Source organism: Hypanus sabinus, chromosome 10, assembly GCF_030144855.1.
Source record: "Hypanus sabinus isolate sHypSab1 chromosome 10, sHypSab1.hap1, whole genome shotgun sequence".
NCBI lineage: Eukaryota > Metazoa > Chordata > Chondrichthyes > Myliobatiformes > Dasyatidae > Hypanus > Hypanus sabinus.
The window spans coordinates 81,361,418-81,382,880 of NC_082715.1; the positions used below are offsets into that span (position 1 = coordinate 81,361,418).

At 41.3% G+C, this 21,463-nt stretch overlaps 2 protein-coding genes across 10 annotated transcripts in view; one reads left to right on the top strand and one right to left on the bottom strand.

The window, feature by feature from the left end:
- Positions 1–468: 468 nt before the first annotated feature.
- On the bottom strand, positions 469–13,774 carry nup43 (nucleoporin 43). 2 transcript variants are annotated; one of them, XM_059982239.1, is made up of 8 exons: positions 13,620–13,774; positions 12,418–12,540; positions 11,314–11,391; positions 9,893–10,055; positions 7,163–7,298; positions 4,536–4,687; positions 2,827–2,946; positions 469–812 (listed from the first exon to the last, which is right to left on the bottom strand). In XM_059982239.1, the coding sequence occupies exons 1-8, from the start codon at positions 13,728–13,730 to the stop codon at positions 589–591; spliced, it is 1,107 nt and encodes a 368-aa protein (XP_059838222.1). In that variant the 5' UTR covers positions 13,731–13,774; the 3' UTR covers positions 469–588. The 2 variants fall into 2 exon arrangements, with proteins under 2 accessions (XP_059838222.1, XP_059838221.1); XM_059982238.1 differs by having other exon boundaries at positions 12,418–12,543; positions 13,620–13,761.
- The window catches only part of shprh (SNF2 histone linker PHD RING helicase), an 86,977-nt gene continuing 79,274 nt past the window's right edge, over positions 13,761–21,463 (top strand). For all 8 annotated transcript variants that reach the window (XR_009514401.1, XM_059982234.1, XM_059982235.1 and 5 more), the window contains exons 1-2: positions 13,761–13,883; positions 14,706–14,898. The gene's annotated coding sequence lies outside the window, so the exon portion shown is untranslated. The remainder of the gene's footprint in view (positions 13,884–14,705; positions 14,899–21,463) is intronic.

Sequence of the window (21,463 nt, forward strand, 5' to 3'; positions counted from 1 at the left end):
GTGTTGTTTAGTGTCAGGGACCATCAGTGTGAGGGTGCGCTGGGGGCAGCTCACAAATATTGCCATATGTAGCATGCCCACAACTGACTAACCCACAAGTTTTGGTAATGTAGGAGGAAGCCCACGCTGTCACGGGAAGAACGTACAAAGTCCTTACATACATTTGCAGGAAGTGAACCCCGGAGGCTGGTGCTGCAATAGCATCACACTAACTGCTACACTATCATGACCCTACTTCCCATATACAGATCCTTGTGTATCCATATCTCTATTTCAATATAGATCAGCATTCAACATGCAAGGCGTCAGCAGTACAAATTAGAAACCAATAAATTGTAGCTGCAGATTAAAAGTATAGGACTACTTGATACATACTGAAGCTGATACGAGTTTGTGACTGAAAGATGTAGCCTTTCTTCCAATTTAATGTGGTTTTATACATAAGGTTTTAAATGAGACATGAGCATGGCAGTTTTGAAGGGTACTTTATTTAAAGTAATCCACGTGTGCTTGTCATTTTCTGCATACTGGCAAGTTTTTGATTTTAAGAGCAATGGTTCACGTTCAGAAATTTGAATCTGGTTACAATCAGACTTCCAGATCCCTGGTAATGTAAATAGCTTCTGCATCTGTCCCACAGACTAAATGCTCTCCCACAACATCCAAACTATTGACTGACAGGATGTAATCTGACAGCAGATTTTTGGCATCTACTTTTCCTTTCGTAATATCACTGGTGACCCATGCACTGGTCACTGACTGGTTCCTGTCAACCTGGGAAGCTGGATTAGCTAATGCGAAGTTTCTTTTACCTAAGAAAACATAAGAAAAAAGGTTAAGTGTCATAATTTTATAATGGAATTATACTAAAAGCACAGCCCCCAGATTCAGATTTATCATGTTTTAATACATGTATCATGTATTAATAACGAACACACCAAGAGGATGTGCTGAAGGCAGCCCACAGTTGTTGCCACACATTCCAGTGTCAATACAGCATATTCACAATGTTTAACACAATAAAACAAAGCATCAACATTAAAACAAGCCCCTTTCTCACCCTCCCACCCTCTCACACACACAGGCGACCAACCCCAGAATATGCCATACACACAAAATGCCGGAGGAAATCAGGTCAGACAGCATCTAAGGAAATAAATGAAGAGGACGGAGCTTAGGAGGCCAATGGTGTCTAACAGCAACTCCTTTGCTTGCATCTTCAGAAACAGCTCTATTTCTATCTTTAATATCTCTATTTTTCCCTTTCAAGGTTCTTTTGAAGACCCTGACCTGGAGTTACACGCTGACTTCAGATCTTTGTGGGAATGGAACCTGCTCTTGGGGTCTCATGACTGGCTGCTATTCAATATACCTAGGATGTGGCCTAGAAGACTAGCACACCTTCAGAGTTCCAGGATTTCATGGCCCTGGGGGTGGGCAGACTGGAGGTCGGTGCCACTGCAGAAAACTGGTGTGTAGTGGGTGATGGAAGATCGAAAGCAGTGAGCTGGCTGCTGGTGGTGTGCCCAGAGACCTGAGTTATTTGGGCACGGAGCTCAGAAGAGACGCAACAGATTTTTAACACCATAAGTCAGCAAGTTGTTTTGTTATGTCTCCCCTCTCACTGTGAAACTTTTTCTCTTATTAGAGAGCAAGCTTGTGTTATGTTGAATTACCAGGTGAACGAGTAGTCTTCCAGGGTTACTAGAAGTCTATGTCCTTATTGATGCTTTTGGGGGAGGGGGGTTGTTGCTTTGCTGCTGCTTGTGCATGGGAGGGGCTTTGGTGTTCTAATTAACTGTCATTCATTCTTTGGGGCACTCTTTTTGTGGGTGTTTGTGAAGGAAAAGAATTTCAGGACGTATATTGTATGGATTTCTCGGACATTAAACATACCTATTGAAATTATTAAAGAGTCACTGTCTCGGGCTGAGACCCTTTTTCAGGATGCCTCCAGTCCCTGGCCATAAACTCTCAAAAATCAGGCATGTGAATGAATGTGCGTGCCCAGTGCAAGTTTAGCTGAACTAACATCTAACTTTCAGAGTTACCAGTCTTGCACAATGCTTCAATTGCCAAGCAAAATTTACAGATGGTCAGTTTGAAAACTGAAAATGCAGTTTTCTGCTTGGCCACTGAATTTTGATTCCATTACAATTAACAGTTTGATCTGCTTTAACTTGGTACACTGTCAACACTGCCAAAGAAACAAAGCACAGTTTTTGTTCTTTTGAGGCAGCTCACCATTGTAAGGATCAACGTATTCATCGTATGTATTTACGCAAATTACAAGTTTGTTGTGGTGTGTTGGCAACAACATTCAATAATTAAAAAGAATAAAGAATTATATTAAAATAAGTCAATGTACTGAGATGGACTAAAATGTGCATAAATACCAACATGCATTTACAATGTAACAGCATTATAAAAAGCGGTTTAAAATGCTTACTGCAGTGACTGAGATAATAGCTGAGGGTCGTGAGCGAGGAATGGAAGTTGATCAGATTAACTGCCTGAGGGAAGAAACTTTTAAAATGGCATGAAGTTTGCACTTTCCAGAAGGGAGAATTTGGAAAAGGGAGTTTGCAAGGTGCATAATGTCCCCAATGGTTTTTCTTGCCCACTTCTTTGTCCTGGACACATAAAGATCCAGTTATACCCAAAAATCAAATTTACCTTTTCAGATGTTTTGTCTATAAAAATGACCCAGTTTTTCCAAAAAGAAAATTTAATTTCTGTTTATAGCATTTTTGACCCAGGGTGACAAAATTCATTCAATTAAAAAAAATCATTGCTAAAATCAACAATCAACAATGCAGTTCATACCTTGAAGAAAGGAAGGCTTTTCAGAATTAACCATAGATGCATTCCAGTGCCAGAGAGATCCATCCTCGGAGCATGTAAAGACATGGTCAGGGTTGGAAGGGTGGAAGTGAACTTCCCACACTGTTAATAAAAAAGCAAACCATTGAGAACCTGACACTTTGCCATTCAATCTCAGGCAATATTGTAACAGACGCAGCCATTGAGTGATAAGCTTCCTAATGCACAATACACAAACAATTATACTAGTTCATTTAAAGTTTGTCTTTAAATTGAAAGAGGCAAGAAGGAGGCTAGTGTGCCATATTAGTGTAATGTAATCCACATGACTTGCAAGACATTGCTGAAACCCAGATGTGGGAAGGACAACAAATGAGAAATGAGATGTGCCTACCAAATGCTAGCTTTTAATGAGAAGGTGAAACAGATGTGAAGATCTGCAATGCATTCAACACGGTCAAAATGACAAACGGGAAGGCAATAATAAGATGATAGGGCAGGATCTTAATTTGGAAGACAGGCACTATATCAGTATAAGTATATTAATTCCTTAGGAAAAAGGGGTGCATTTCTATGTTGTGCTTTGCAACACCAAAACTTCCCAATTGCTTAATAGGAAACTATTTGTTAAATTATATGTAGGCCTCCGTTAGTCTCGATAGACCATGGATTCGCACCTTGGAAAGTTTCCAGGGCGCAAGCCTGGGCGAAGTTTTTTTTTATGGAAGACTGGCAGTTGCCCAAGGTGCAAGTCTCCCCTCTCCACGCCATCAATGTTGTCCAAGGGAAGGGCATTAGTAAATTATATACACCTTCTGAACTTCAGTGATGCTGAACTAGCAAACAGACTTTTGCATGTTACTTTTAATAACTGTAATGCATTTTTATTTCACTGTTTTTAACTATTACACAAATAAACTTCCCAGTGAATTCAAGGGGAGTGAAAAATGTTCTATTGCTTTGGATCTTGGTTCCAGTCTCAAACCTACCTGTACTTCTGACCCCAACTCCAGCATAAACACTGCTTGCACTCTAGAGGCCCAGCTTGCCAAACTATGAGTTTTGAAAAATGGGAGTAACACACAGAAATGTTGGACTCCTCAGCTCGAAATGTCGGCTCTTTATTCTTCTCCATAGATGACGCCTGACTTGCTGAGTTCCACCAGCATTTTGTGTGTGTTACTCTGTATTTCCAGCATCTGCAGAATCTCGTGTTTTTGAACAATGGGATGTAGGATTAGAGTTTTACAATATGTTTGACATCCATGCAGTTGTACAGATTCTTAAAGACTTGTTTGTAAATGTAAGGTAACAGCGTACAGCAGAGAAGTGTTGGATAATACTTACTCATATGTCACAAATCTCTCCTTTCACATTAGTTCATCTCACCTTCTCAGGATAGTCTTTCCTTTTCTCCCTTAACTATTTTTCATACCATATCCAAGTTACTTGCTGTATCTATCAACTGTGGTAATGAATTCCACATTTTACACAGTCTGGCTAAAGAGGTTCCTCCTGAAAATGATTCAGCGTCATGTAAATGGACTCTGAATTTTCAGTCCAAGTTTCAATTCAGGATTGCATATCTCCCTTACCAAAAAGTGAAACTTAAGGAGGTGACCTTCAAATTCACAAATTTAACTGCTAATTCAGTTAGTGATGGACATTCTCAGCCATCAGAGGGTCCATATAATCAAAAGAATCAAACTTACTTTCTGCAGAATGAGCATCCAACACAGAGATGGGCATATTTCCTTGTCTGACGTCCCAGATACATAGTGTTCCATCTTGGCCACCTGTTGCCACTATGTGCTGCTGGTTCGGATGCCTGTCTACACAGTGCAGAGGCACTCGCTCATCTGTGCTAAAAGCCGTCAGAATAAAAAAAGAGTAAGCAAGCATTTCTATTAATTCTAGGACAAGTAAATTATACATATATATATATCTCCATCCAATGGGGAAAAAAGTAGGAGAAACTACATCCAAAAAGTAGTAGAATGCCGAACTTGCAATTATAAGCAGCAGAAAAGGCAAATGACATCAGTGTATTTCTGGGAAGACTGGACAAGCATGCAAAGAAAGAAAAAATATAATTGGGTGAGATGAAGGAGGCTTGTGTGGATTATAAAAGGGATATACATGAGAGTGGAGATGCTGGAAATCTGAAGCAACACAAAATATTGGAAGTACTCAGCAGGTCAGACATCATCTATGGAGGGAAATAAATTAAGATTAGCTTTATTTGTCACGGTGTCAACCAGAATATCAAAACATTGGGAAATGCATTGTTTGCATCAGTGATAAACACAGTCTGAGTATAAGCTGGGGGGGTAGCCTGCAAGTGTTAGGACACTCCTGGTGCCAGCAAGCATGCCGACAACTTACTACCCCTACCACGCAGGTCTTTGGAATGTGGGAGGAAACCGGAGCACCCAGAGGAAACCCACACAAAGATAGACAGAAAGTTAAAACCTCCTTACAGATAGTGGTGTGAACTGAACCCCAATTGATAATCACCAGCACTGAAAGGTGATTGCCCTCAAATTTCATCGAGATTCTTCTGCAGAATGGATACAACATTTAAAAGAATGGGGAGAGGGGCTGGAGCAATAACTGGCAGATGATAAGTACATCCAGGTGAGAGGGAAGATAGGCAGGTGGGGGCAGGAGTGAATGAGAACAATGTATGAAGCTGGGAAGTGATAGGTTGAAGTGACAAAAGGTTGAAGAAGATGAAATCTGTTAGGACAGTAGACATGGAATAAAGGGAAGGTGGTGAGCAGTGGACTGGAGGGACAAATGTGTGGACGATGGGCAGATCAGGAAGGTAGGGGGGAAAGAAGAGGTATTAGAATCTGTGGGATAAAGTGAAACAAAAGGAGGACCAGGTGACAGTGGTTAGTAAAGGTTAGGAAAAAAGATCAATGTTCATGATACTACCAGGGTGGAATACAACGTATTATTCCTCTAATCTGTGTTTGGCCTCAACTTGGCAGCAGTGGAGGCTTTGGACAGACACATTGGTTTGGGAATGAGCAGCAGAATTAAAATGGCTGGCCACTCTGAAAACCTGGTTGTTACAGCAGGAGGAGCACAAAGTGGAAAAAATTGTAAAGTTACAGTAAACAGCCAGGGGTGCAGAACTAGTAAATTGCACTAATCGAGAGGGGATCAGATGCAATGAGCTATCTGGCCTCATTTGTGCTCTAATCATTTTATGATTCTATTTGGTAGAACATTCAAATATCCCAACAGTAGATATGTCAGTTACTGGTGGTTTCACTACTCTGTTCAAAAACCATAAAGAGCTTCTTTTCCTGCTCAAAGTGAAGACTTAGAGCCTACGTCCAATTCCTTGGGTACAATAATGGAGGTAATGCCCAAAGATTGATACCTGATTCGAATCATTGCCTTTTTTAAAAAAAAGAATCAGAGGGAAGTCAAGAGAGCAACAACAATTTTGAGCGGACTCGTGTTCCTCCAAAAAAATTACTGTTACATTTATTGGTCAGAACCCCACTTCACAAACATATTCCTACAATGTACGATTGTATACCACTCAAATATTTTTGAAAGAAGGTTGTCAATTTCCTTTAATGTTTGTATTAGAAATATTATAGACTAAAAGATGTCACCAAGGCAATTTCTTGCCTATGCAACTACAATTATCTACACCCCTATCTTGTTGAAATGTCTTCTATTACCTCTTGCAACAAGTATAGACTTAAATACATAAACACAAGAAATTCTACAGACGCTGGAAATCCAGAGCAACACACACAAAATGCTGGAGGAACTCAGCAGGTCAGGCAGCATCCATGGAAATAAAAAACAGTCAATATTTCAGGCTGAGAACCTTCTTCAGGAGTGGAAAGGGAGAGGAAGCCTGAATAAAGAGGTGGGAGGAGGGAAAGGAGGATAGCTAGAGGTGATAGATAAAGCCAGGTAGTTTGGAAAGGTAAAGGGCTGGAGATAAAGGGAGTGGACCATAGGAAAAAGAGGAGGAGGGGCACCAGCATGAGGTGATGTGCAGGAGAGAAGAGGAAAGAGGCCAGAGTGGGGAATAGAACAGGAGGGGAGGGGGAGAGAAACATTCTTTTATAAACCAGAAGGAGAAACCGATATTCATGCCATCAGGTTAGCATCTACCCATATGGAATATAAGGTATTGCTCCTCAACCCTGAGGGTGGCCTCATTGAGGCACAAAAGGAGGTCACAAACCGGAACTTTGGAATGTCAATGGGGATTGGAATTAATATGATCGGCCACTGGGAAGTTCTGCTTTTGGCGGATGGAGTGTAGGAGCTCGACAACGCAGTCCATTGCTGTTGAACTCACAAACAATATATTTGTAAAGGTTTGTTTCCTGGCTGCCTGAAATCCCAGATTTTCAGCTGTCCGATGGAATTGACTGTCAAGATCTCCGTTGTCCGCAGAAAGGTAACTGCATTGAGTGAACTACTGTCAGCATTGTCTGAAAATTAAAAGAAGTAATAAGTTGAGATATGGAGGTCTACTTTCTAAACAAACACAAAAGAAAAACATATAAATTCATACAGCTTTTGTTCCAGCAAAAATGCCTTATGAGATAGAGCATTATTGTGAAAGCCAGCTCTCGTTTTGCAAGTGTCCAGAGAAGATTCATGAGAATGAAAGGATTTATGTATGAGGAGCATTTGATGGCTCTGGGCCTATAATTGCTGGAATTTAGAAAAATGGGGGGTGGGAGGGAAGAAATCTCATTGAAAGACCTAGACAGAGTGGATGTGGGAACAATGTTTACTATGGTGGGGGAGAAAAGGTCATCCTTTTAGACCCAGAGATGAGGAGGAACTTCCTTAGACAGAAGGTGATGCGGCTGTGGAATTTATTGCCACATGCAGCTGGTATATTTAAAGTGGAGGTTGATGCGTTCTTGATTAGTAAGGGCATCAAAGTTTACTGGGAGAAAGCAAGAGAATGGGGTTGACAGGGATAAAAAAAAAGTCAGCCATGATACAAACCCAACTGGCCAAAGGCCTAATTCAGCTCCAGTGTCTTATGGTGTTACGTTTTAATCTGTTTAGCACATGCCAGCCATGGCTTAATCAACAGCAGCTGGTGCATTTATGTTCTACTCCAAGGATTAGACCACCAATCCTCTCAACAGAGTCCTCAGAGACTACTTTGACAGTGCAGCACTGTTTTCCTGGATGTTATACCTAGGTTCTCCCAGTAAGACAAAAAAAAAAATCCATGCTACATTTAAACAGTTACCTGTACAATGTGCTTTATAGGATTGTTTATATATTTATTATGTTTAATATGCTGGGTGTTTTTTTATGTTGCATCACACCTGGAAAAACAATCACTTTGTTCATTTTTACACTTGTGTACTGAAGTATGACAATAAACAATCAGGTACTCTGCTCAAGATTCAGGATTATTTATTGTCATCCTTCAGTACAGGAGTATAAATATCCAGATCCAAAGCAGCATAAAAAATACACAAATATCAAAGCAATCCTATAAAACACAATGTATAGTCAACTGAGTGCAAGTGTAAAATGGCAGAGATAAGGTGGACGAAGGACATGGTGGGATTATGGAGAGCAGTTGCTGATGTAGATGCAGTGGTGGTGGGGGATGGTGGTTGGGTTAATGGGTGGAGTATTCTGTCAATATCTTCATTTATACATGATAGAATATCTTAAAAATCATGTTAAATGGAAAGTGACTGCTGGAAGTTTGTATGGCCACACTGGAAATAGTTGCTTTAAATTCTCAATCTGGTTTTACAACCTTTGACTTTTCAAATATGGCAGCTATTCAACTGACAGTTAAACACTGACCATAAACAATCCCAACTGAAACAAAGACAAGAGATTGTGCAGATGCTGGAAATCTTCAACAACACACAAGATGCTGGAGAAAATCATAGAAACATAGAAAACCTACAGCACAGTACAGGCCCTTTGGCCCACAAAGTTGTGCTTACTAGAATTACTAGGCTTACCACTCTATTTTACTAAGCTCCATGTACCTATCTAAAAGTCTCTTAAAACACCCAATCGCATCCGCCTCCACCACCGTTGCTGGTAGCCCATTCCACACACTCACTACTCTTTGAGTAAAGAACTTACCCCTGACATCTCCTCTGCACCTACTCCCCAGCACCTTAAACCTGTGTCCTCTTGTGGCAACCATTTCAGCCCTGGGAAAAAGCCTCTGACTATCCACACGATCAATGCCTCTCACCATCTTGTACACCTCTATCAGGTCACCTCCGTCGCTACAAGGCCGAGTTAACTCAACTTATTCTCATAAGGCATGCTCCCCAATCGAGGCAACATCCTTGTAAATCTCCTCTGCACCCTTTCTATAGTTTCCACATCCTTCCTGTAGTGAGGCGACCAGAACTGAGAGTACTCCAAGTGGGGTCTGACGAGGGTCCTATATAGCTGTAACAGGTAGGCAGCATCTAATGAGGGGAATAACAGTAAACATTTTGGGCTGAGAACCTTCATCATAACTGGAAAAGAAGAGGACGGAACAGTAAGCTGTGGCGACAGGTGTGAGGACTGGAAAAAATTGGAAGGTACGCATTTGGCAAGAAAAGTTGATTTGTATATATAGAAGTGCCAAAAAACTGGTATTCAAATCAGCATAAATTGCCTAATATGAGGGGCCACAATTTTAAGGTGATTGGAATAAAGTACGAGGGGGAATGTCAGTAGTCTTTACACTGAGAACAAGGGGCAATAGGAATGCACTGCCGGGGTGGTGGTAGAGGTAGATACATTAGACATTTTAGAAGATCTGAGAGAGTCACGTGAATGAAAGAAAAATGGAGGGCAATGTGGGAGGGATGGGTTAAATTGGTCCTAGAATATGTTGAAGGCAGCACAGCATCATGGTACTATGCTGTACTGTTCTATGTCCTGTCTTCTGTGTCTCCCATTCCCAACCCATCTCATATTGCTGCCTTCCCACTGAGGAGCCAGGCACACCAAACACACCTGTTGGTATCTGATTTGTCCTGCTATGCAGGATTCCTTATTAAACTCAGCCACAGTTTCCTTCACCCACCTATAGTCCGCACTGGTTCCTTTATGTCAACTTGGAAATGGTTGATTCGGCCATCTTCCCCGACAGTAATAATCTCAGGACCACTACAAATCAGGCTGGTGCAGGGGGTGCTGGTATTGGAATGATAGTGGACTCGGTCCCAATGCTGGGCGACCGAAAGAGTCTGCAGGAAAAAATAAACAAACAGAAAATGTGTTCTGAAAACATGCATGATATTGGCTTCAGTGAATATATAAAATAATACAGAAACGATGAAGATAGTATACTCAGTTTAAAAAAAATATTATCACTGATTTGTGACAGGAAGATCTGATTATTTAGCAACACAGAAAAATTGCTGAAGAAACTCAGCAGATCAGGCAGCATCTATATACAGGGAAATAAACAGTCAATGTTTCAGCCAAGACCCCTCATCAGGACCGGAAAGGAAGGGGACGGATGCCAGAAAAGGTGCTGATGGGGCAGGAGTACAAGCTAACAGGAGATAAGTGAAACAAAGTATTTGGGGGGGAGGGGGAAGAGAAGGGAACTGCAAGCGGTTGGGAGGTTGTAGGTGAAGGGCTGAGAAGAAATCTAATAGCAGAGAACCATTGACCATGCAATTGAGGGAAGGAGAGGAACCAGCTCTTTCTTTTTTAAGCAGTTAAATCTTTTTTTTAAACTAAATTTCAAATAATACAGGATCTTTATAAGACAAGGTACAGAGCACGTTAAGAGTAATCTCATAAGCTTTTCTTTTGGTGGGTGTCTCGATCTTGGAGAACCTACTATGGGCCAGCATACAGATGCAACGATGAAGGCGGCACACAAGCACCTCTACGTTTTGAGAGGTTTACAAGATTCTGCATGTCATCAAAAACCTCAAATACTTCTACAGTTCTGCTGTGGAAAACATTCTGACTGGTTGCATTGTGGCCTGGTATGGAAACTCTAATGCACAGGAATGCAAGAGTGATGAACTCGACCAGTTCCATCATGGGTACAGTTGCAAGGACATCTACAAGAGGCATTGTCTCAGGAAGGTGTCATCCATCATTAAGGAGACTTAACAACTGGGCATCTCATTGCTGTCATCATGCAGGAGGTACAGGAGCCTGAAGACACACAAGTCGAAGTTCAGCAACAGCCTTTTCCCCACTGCCATTAAATTATTGAATCAATCTAAAAAAAGCCCAAACTCTACACCAGAATATACTTCCCTCAACTTGAACTCATGTAATTTACATTTATCTTTTAAATCATGCAAGTTATGAATAATTTACATTAAGTTTATGCAAATCATGCTTGCCATGTTAAGGTACTGTACTGCTGCAGATAGCTAACTTTCCACTGGCTTGTATTCCCATAACAATGAATTTGCTTTAATTTCAGAAACTATTTGTATTTCATGACACAAAAATGCCATGATTTAGTATTATTACCTGGTTGTTCGGATGATGTCGGAACACAGTCACACTTCCTGTGGATGAAGCAGTGACGATCCTCTCCTGATCTAGAAACTACAACAAAAAAAGACAAACCATTGCCTTTATACATTGACAGTGGTTGGACTGTATGATAGATGAGAGCTGGCACAAAATTACAGCAACAGTGGGGATCAGGTGTATAGATATAAATATAACCCATGTGCACAGAATTTAAAATTGAACTGATAATGGAGGCACATGCTTTGTATCTCATTTCTCATATCTCATTCTTCTAAATTCCAGTGAATACAGGCCCAAGGCCATCATTTGCTTGTGTTAACCCTTTCATTACTGGGATCATTCTCATGAACCTCCTCTGGACCCTCTTTTACTAGATAAGTGGCGTAAAACTGCTCTCAATACTCAAAGTGTGCTGTGACCAATGCCTCAGCATTACATCCTTGCTTTTGCAGTCCTCTCAAAATGAACGTTAACAATGCATTTGCTTTCCTTACCACCCACTCAACCTGCAAGTTAACCTTCAGGGAATCCTGCACAAGAACTCTCAAGTAAATTTGCATCTCTGATTTTTGAATTTTCTCCCCATTTAGAAAATAGTCCACACCCTTATTCCTACTACCAAAGTGCATGGCCATACACTATATTCCATCTGCCAATTTTTTACCCATTCTTCCAATCTGGTTAAGTCCTTCTATAGACACCCTGTTTCCTCAACACTACCTGTTCCTCCACCTAGCTTTGTATCGAATGCAGACTTGGCCACAAAGCCATCAATTCCTTCATCCAAAACACTGACATACAACATGAAAAGAAGCAATCCCAACACCAACACAGTGGCACACTACTAGTCACTGACAGCCAACCAGAAAGGCCCCCTATAATCCAACTCATTGCCTCCTCCCAGTCGGCCTATCTGATTGTATCTTTCCTGCAATACTATGGGCTCGTATCTTGTTAAGCAGCCTCATGTTTGGCACCTTGACAAAGGTCTTCTGAAAATCCAAATAAACAAAATCCACTGATTATTCTTCATCTATCCTGCCTACTATTTCCTCAAAGAAATAAGATGCACGATCTCTTTCAAACCAGACCAATTACCTGCAAATCCATGACATCACCATTGTGCTTTATTTCACACAGCAGTTCCGGGTCCTCCACAAGCAACTGGTCTGATTCAGTGGTATCAATGTCCTGTGTCTCCCAAAGGCACACTTTGTTCTGCTGCTTGGGGAGGAAAAACACATCATTAGCTTGGGGCTGCAGGGCTGTCTGTTCGGGTGGGAGAAAGGAATGGGGATTGTTTTGTTGCAGGTGTTGCTTGTGATTTTTTTTCTGAACATTGTGGGCATGTTACGTTGGCACGGGAATGTGCAGCAACACCTGCGAGCTGCACCCAGCACCTTATTAAGTTGTGTTTGTTGTAAACCAACTCCCAGCTCCCATACTTTTTATTTGATTAGTCTTTTGAGGTTACAAAACATAACAATGGTGATAAAGAAGTTTTAAAACAAACCCAAGACAACTATCTACCTGTTGAAGCACAGCATGTTTTTCTGTAGTGGATTCATAAACAGAGAGTACTGGGTGATAATAATAAAACAAATTTTCAAAAATAGCAGAAATGACTGGCTACATCAAAAAGGATAGATGTGTTTGATTGCACAACATGTAACAGGCTGCTGTATTTGTGCTGTAGCTAGTGAGATGGATCGCACAGTGGCTGAAGGAATTCTTTCCAAGATTGAGTAGAGCCTATGGGGAATGCCAGTCCCCAAGAAGGCAAGAAGGACGGGTATGTCAGAATCTGTGGTAATTTCAAGATGACCATCAACCTAGTACCGAAAGTAGATCAATACTCTCTACCAGTATAGAGAATATATTTGTAAACCTTTCTAGATGGAAGCACTTCAGCAAAGTAGACTTATCTAAGGTCTACCAACAGTTGGAGAAGGAAGAAGAGTCGAAAGTGTTTCTCCCTATAAACACCCACAAAGGGCTTTATTGGTATAAAGGCTTCTTTTTAGAGTAGCATCTGCATTCTGGCAGAAAGCACTAGACCAGGTGCTGCAAGGTTGCCGAGGCACAGTATCTCTTCCAGGATCCCTCCCTCCCCATTGACAGCATCATTCACCTCTCCTCCGCCGTCAGAAAGCACACCCAACTCTCCTCCCCTCCGCCCCCGGGAAAGCACCCCCCCCCCCGCCTATCTCCCCTCCATCCCTCATTCACACTTCCCACCTCATCGCCTCCTGGTTCCCTTCCACCAACACTTTCACTTTCCCGCCCCGACGCACACATACCTCCGCATCCCAGGAGCCTGTGGCGAGACATTCCGGCGGCCCTAAACTGGAGCCGGGCTCCGGCCGCCAACGCGTTCGGCTGATCTTTTGGGACACAAACCGTCCATGCATGGCCGCGAAGAATGCTGGGACAGCCAACTTCCGGGAGGAAGCAACCAACTTCCGGGAAGATTATCCCTGGCAGGTCCTGAGGTCCAACTGCTATAGGCCGGAGTCACCATGGTTACAGGGCAGAACATCGTTTTACAATCATCGCAACGCTTCGTAAGTAACATTTTTAACAAGTCGTAGAAGAAGATGACAGGGAGGGGGGATGCGGACGGGGAAAGAAGCGCCGCTTTGAGTCTGGTTCAGCAACTGGCGTGAGGCTTTTCCTATGGCACAGGGATTGTTTCATTGTGCACGGGGCTACCTTTCGTATCTGATGTTAAACTGACCCGCATTTTCGTTCCCCACTGGATGGAAAAGTTGCCATAGCATGCTCGCCAAAAGTTTAACTCAACGCTGATGTATTTTGTGCATTTCAACTATACCTCCTTAAATTCCTTAGGAATTGAAAGTGTTTTGTGACAATCTGTCACCGAAATTATACAGATTTGTTCTCTTGTGCTTTCTATAAAAAATGTTTGGTATATTCTTTTCAATACTAATGATAAACGGTTGGTGTTCAAAATTGAAAGTAAATGTATTATCAAAGTACATATATGTCATATACAACCGCTACTCAATAAATCTATAGAATAGTAAACATAACAGAGTCAATGAAAGACTGCACCAACTTGGATATTCAACCAGTGTGCAAAAGGCAAATTATGCAAATACAAAAAGAGAGAAATAATAATACATAAATAAACAATGAATATCGAGAGCATGAAATGAAGCCATCATGACCATGTCCTAGGTGGCTAGAGTCCCTGATGATGGATGTAGGTAAGTGAACTAATTTGTTAAATTTTACTATAAAAATTGACCTCTGATTAAATCCTCTGCTCCCTGTCTGCTTTATTAAGATAAAAAGTTTAACCTGCAGATGTTAAAAGAAATTGCAGCAAAGCCCATGCATGACTTTAATTTCTTACTTCACAGCGATCTATTATCATAGTTGAAGGGTGATGATGCAGGGTGAATGCATATTGCAGCTGTGATTTTCCAGTATGCATGAGAAGAAGTTGTTTTACTACAATCGGACATCTATGGCAGTATTCATCACGTAAAGAGAATTCCTTTGTTTTCCCAACTGGTTTCCAAACAAGCAGGAGAATTATTTGCTTCTAATCAGGTAAATTTTAAACATTGAAGCTTTTATTTGTTGCTGAACTTATTAAGAACTGTTTAACATTATAAGACTAAGAGGCATAGCTTTTTAAATAACAGGCATTATTTATATTTATTTAATGCTAAAATGCTCCAGGTTAAAAAGTTGATAGATTAATATCTTTGGGCACTTGTTCCCATTTTGTTTTGTACTGCACATTTTGTTTCAGAGTAGAAACTGATTTTGAATTAGTAAGTATAAACTGCTTTGAGGTGTTTAGTGATATCTCAGGGCAACAAACTGATTCCAACTACTTTCATTCCAATCACTTTGAAACACTGAGAGTGTCCTTACCAACTGCATCACTGTCTGTACGGGAATTGCAAGGCTTTACCAAGGATTGCAACGGCTGCTGGGAGGATCATCATGGTCTTTCTTCTACCCATCCAAAATATTTATCATGAGTGCTGTGTATGTAGGGCCCTTAGCATTGTCAGTGATCCTCACCACCCATCCTTCAATCTCTCTGACTCCTACCATCAGGCTGGAGGCACTGTAGCATCTGGATAAGATTGCTAGGATGGAAAACGGTTTCTTCTCCCAGGCCGTGAAACTTCTAAACTCCCTGAAATCACATAGGTCTCATCACATTTGAAGTGCAGGTGGTATATACACTTTACTTTTTGACTTGTGTCGTAAATGCACCTTATTATTTGTGGTAATATTACATCATGTTGTGGTTGAGTTATATGTACTATATTGTGCACATTGGTGTGGAGGAACGTTGTTTCGTACGGCGGTATACATTTATACGGTTGAATGAAAATAAACTTGAACTTCTTACCCTGTAGAATGTCTAGGTCTCCAGTTGCTCTCGGTCAACATAGGAATTAGGAGCGGGAGTAGGACCTTTGGTCCATCAAGTGCAATTCCATAAGGTCGTGGTTGCTTTGAGTGTCACCTCAACACATTCCTATCTACCTATATAAGAACAGGAAGGCAGATTACTATCTGAATGGTGTCAGGTTAGGAAAAGGGGAAGTACAACGAGATCTAGGTGTCCTTGTTCATCAGTCACTGAAAGTAAGCATGCAGGTACAGCAGGCAGTGAAGAAAGCTAATGGCATGTTGGCCTTCATAACAAGGGGAGTTGAGTATAGGAGCAAAGAGGTCCTTCTGCAGTTGTACAGGGCCCTGGTGAGAACACACCTGGAGTATTGTGTTCAGTTTTGGTCTCCAAATTTGAGGAAGGACATTCTTGCTATTGAGGGAGTGCAGCGTAGGTTCACAAAGTTAATTCCCGGAATGGTGGGACTGTCATATGTTGAAAGATTGTAACGACTGAGCTTGTATACACTGGAATTTAGAAGGATGAGAGGGGATCTGATTGAAACATATAAGATTATTAAGGGATTAGACACACTAGAGGCAGGAAACATTTTCCCGATTTTGGGGGAGTCCAGAACCAGAGGCCACAGTTTAAGAATAAGGGGTAGGCCATTTAGAACAGAGTTGAGGAAGAAACTTTTTCACCCAGAGAGTTGTGGATCTGTGGAATGCTCTGCCTCGGAAGGCAGTGGAGGCCAATTCTCTGGATGGTTTCAAGAAAGAGTTAGATAGAGCTCTTAAAGATAGCGGAGTAAAGGGATATGGGGAGAAAGCAGGAACAGGGTACTGATTGTGGATGATCAGTCATGGTCACGGTGAATGGCAGTGCTGGCTTGAAGGGCTGAATGGCCTACTCCTGCACCTATTGTCTATTTATCTCTGCTTTAAAACTGCTCAAAAACTCTGCTTTCACAAGCCTTTATGACATGGTTCCAAAGACTCAAAGCAGTTTTCAAGAAAAAAAATTACCTCTTAAATGGACAGCCCACTGATTTGAAATGCCAGCTCCCTGTGCTCTTCACCCCATTACAATAATCACCAGTTAAGATTCTCTGTACATTTACTCTCGTGGGAACCACCAGAGATCTTATATATTGTAATGAGGTCCTTTCCCACTCTTCTAAACTCTAATAGCCTGTCTAACTTTTCATCATAAGGTAACTTGCCTAATTCAAATATTAGTCAAGTATATCTTTGTTGAATATAATAACTTTCTCCTTAAATAAGGAAACAGATTTTGTGCATAGTTCTTTAGAGGTGTTCTCCTCCAATGTCAAAGATTCAAAGGTTCATTTTATTATCAAAGTATGAGGAGAAGATAGCAGAGATACTTAATGAATACTTTGCTTCAGTATTCACTATGGAAAAGGATATTGGTGATTATAGAGATGACTTACAGTGGACTGAAAAGCTTGAGCATATAGATATTAAGAAAGAGGATGTGCTGGAGCTTTGGAAAGCATAAAGTTGTATAAGTAACCGGGACTGGATGAGATGTACCTGTGGCTTCTGTGGGAGGCCAGGGAGGAGATTGCTGAGCCTCTGGCAATAATCTTTGCATCATCAATGGGGACAGGAGAGCTTCCGTAGGGTTGGAGGGTTGCAGATGTTGTTCCCTTATTCAAGAAAGGGAGTAGAGATAGTTCAGGAAATTATAGACCAGTGAGCCTTACTTCAGTGGTTGGTAAATTAATGGAGAAGATCCTGAGAGGCAGGATTTATAAAGATTTGGGGAGGCATAATATAATTAGGAATAGCCAGCATGCCTTACGAGCCTGATTGAATTTTTTGAGGATGTGATTAAGCACATTCATGAAGGAAGAGTAGTAGATGTAATGTATATGGATTTCAGCAAGGCATTTGACAAGGAACCCCATGCAAGGTGTATTTTTTTTGTTTTAGGTTAGTTTAGTGGGGGTTTTTTTTCTTTCTCAATAACAGAAATTTTTGAGTCTTTTTTTCTGTGAATTGTTAAGAGGAGTTGTGGTTTTTTTTCTTTATAATAGCCTAATACTATACTATATATGATTTTTGGCAGTGTATATTTCTTTCTTTGTACTATTATTGAAATATTTGAGATAACTTCTCCTCTGACATATTTATCCTTATTCTTTTAAATCAATAAAAAAAAGATTGAAGATAAGAAAGTAAAGAGGCATGGGATCCAAGGGGACATTGCTTTGTGGATCCAGAACTGGCTTGCTCACAGAAGGCAAAGAGTGGTTGTAGATGGGTCATATTCTGCATGGAGGCCAGTGACCAGTGGTTTGCCTCAGGGATGTGTTCTGGGACCCCTACTCTTAATGATTTTTATAAATGACCTGGATGAAGAAGTGGAGGGATGGGTTAGTAAGTTTGCTGATGACACAAAGGTTGGGGGTGTTGTGGATAGTGTGGAGGGCTGTCAGAGGTTACATTGGGACATTGATAGGATGCAAAACTGGGCTGAGAAGTGGCAGATGAAGTTCAACCCAGATATGTATGAAGTGGTTCATTTTGGTAGGTCAGGTATGATGGCAGAGTATAGCATTAATGACAAAGACTCTTGGCAGTGTGGAGGATCAGAGGGATCTCGGGGTCTGAGTCCATAGGACGCTCAAAGCAGCTGCGCAGGTTGACTCTGTGGTTAAGAAGGCATATGGTGCATTGGCTTTCATCAATTGTGGGATTGAGTTTAGAAGCGGAGAGGTAATGTTGCAGCTATATAGGACTCTGGTCAGACCCCACTTGGAGTACCGTGCTCAGTTCTGGTTACCTCACTACAGGAAGGATGTGGAAACCATAGAAAGGGTGCAGAGGAGATTTACAAGGATGTTGCCTAGATTGGGGAGCATGACTTATAAGAATAGGTTGAGCAAACTCAGCCTTTTCTCCTTCGAGCAACAGAGGATGAGAGGTGACCTGATAGAGGTGCGTAAGATGATGAGAGGCATTGATCATGTGGATAGTCAGAGGGCACAGTTTTAAGGTGCTTGGAAGGAGGTACAGAGGAAATGTCAGGGGTAAGTTCTTTTCGCAGAGTGTGGTGAGTGCATGGAATGGGCTGCCAACGACATTGGTGGAAGTGGGTACGATAGGGTCTTTTAAGAGACTCCTGGATAGGAGTATGGAGCTTAGAAAAATAGAGGGCTATGGGTAACTCTAGGTAATTTCTAAGGTAAAGACATGTTCAGCACAGCTTTGTGGGTTGAAGGGCCTGTATTGTGCTGTAGGTTTTCTATGTTTCTATGTATGCAGGATACAACTCTGAGATTCGTCTTCTCCAGATAGCCACAAAACAATGAAAAACCATGGAAGTCATTGAAAGGAAAGACATCAGCTCCCCTGCACAAAAAGAAAAAGGAAACAAAAACTCGCAACCCTCAAACTCCCAACTCCCTCCTCGCACACAAACTAACCGATCACCCACATGGAAAATGGCAGCAATGTCCTGTGCAAATGAAACATACCCCCACCCCCACCCAAGTTTTATCCAGATACAATTCTCTAGGCAGTGAAAGGTAACAGTTTCAGCTCTCCTAATTACATGACTTGCATACAAGGGAATCATCAGGACAGCAAATCCCTCAGCATTCAAGTCCTCTTCAGCCCCTCACTATATAGAATGATAAATGAACTGGATAGCACAATAGAGTGCTATGAATCCAAGTTTGTTAATGGCAATACACAGTAAATAAAAACAAGCAAAATGTTACAAACAAAAGTGTAGTGATAACGTAGTTCATGAAACAAAAAAATGTAGTGGTGGCATGATTTAAAGTTGTCTACTTTGCTCCAAAAGGATCATTTTCTGTTACTTGTATTCAAAGTTCAGTCTGACCAGATGTGTCAAATGAAAAGTCAGTGAAATCAAACGTTGAGACTTTCTCTCTCCACAGATGTTTCCCGATCTTCTAGGATTTTCTGCCATTCTGTGTTTTTGTCTAAGATCTTGTAGGCCGATCTAAAATAATAAAAAAAGGTAATAGAATGTTAGACATTAAAATTAAATAACTATAAAAGGAGATAATATTTTACTATGACCATAGCACAGTCTAATTTGACCACGTTTGTAGTTTGGGTTGAATTCTGGCACATCTTAGAAAGCATATATAATAACAGGCCATTTAGGAATGCAGAATTTGTTTCCATTTTCAATTGTAAAGAGGTAAGATTGTGATTTTACTTCACTGAACGCATTTCCAAGATGGCGGCACGACGCAGCTTGCAGTGGCCACTCCGAAGCTGATTATTTGTGAAGTGGGGTGCCATGCGCAATCGTAATTGAATGAAAATGGACATGGGAGCACAGAGGAACATCGGGAAATCTCCAGGAAGACCTTCTTCGTTGCTGCTGCTGCTGTGAGGTCCGGGACTCTGCTGGGAAGAATAGGCCCCCAGTCCTCAGGGTCGCGTTGCCGATGGCTGTTGGCGGGACCACCTTAATACACTCGGCAGAGGATGGTGCTCGGAGAAGCTGTGCCGGAGGGGATGGTCGTCAGCTCAGAGGTTCGACAGACTCGGAGTCCGCTGCGGTCAGGTCGCTTTCGGTGTGTGCTGTGTCTGCGAGGCTGGGTTCAACGAGCTTTCATTGTGTGCTGCGTCTGCGAAGCTGAGTCGGGCGGCGCCGTGGAAGTTCATAGCGGGGGTATTCCCTTCTGCCGCCTGCGTGGGATGGCGAGTCTGTCGGGACCCTGGGGACTTGCGGAAACTGTGTGGTGATTTCTTTTGAACTTATTGTCCTTTAACATCTTTGGAGTATTCTTACTGTGCCCACGGTCTGTTTTTTTTATCAATTATGCTATTGTTTGCACTGTTGTAACTATATGTTGTAACTACGTGGTTTTGTGCAGGTCTTGTAGCTTTAGTTTTTGGTCTTGTTTTCTCTGGTGGCTTTGGAGCTCCTTTCCGGGAACACGCTAAGATGGTAGCGTGATATTAATACGCAGCAGCCTCTCCAGACTCTGGATTGGGGATTGCCAAACGTTATGTGGATTTTCTGGTGTAGTCTGTTTTGTCATATGCTTTTGTGATATCATTCTGGAGGAACATTGTCTAATTTTTTAACTGCATTGCATTTGTGGTTTCTAAATGACAATAAACTGAATCTGAATTTGAATCTGAAACATCACATGTAGCTCTCATCTATACGGAGGGTATAGATGCTTCACAGGAAAAGCTGGAGAACAACATTGAATAAGAATGGAAGCTATTCTGATGGGTTTATATCTAGAGTGATGTGCATGTTAAATAAAGATGTGTACAAGATGGCTAGCGTGGAAGATGTACAGCAGTACATACCAGATGCACTATCTGGCTTCTGTATATACTTTAAATTCTGTTATTTGCTCAGTATTTCAAAGTATTTTCCAAACTGTGAGATGACCTATGATTTTTTTTTTATGGATGTTAAATGGTTGTTGTGGTGAAGTTAGATTTTTCTGAAGAAAAGATATTCAAAGTTCAAAAAGCTTGAAGTAAGTTTATAGTCAAAATACATGTATGTCACCATATACAACCCTGAGATAGATTTTCTTGCAGACAGTCACAGTAAATATAAAGAAACACAATAGGATCAATGAAAGACTGCACATAACAAGATACACTAACAACCAAAAGACAGCAAACTGTGCAAATACAAAAAGAAAAATATAATATCAATAAATAAATAAGCAGTATCTATCAAGAATGTGAGGTGAAGAGTCCTTGAAAGTGAGTCCAT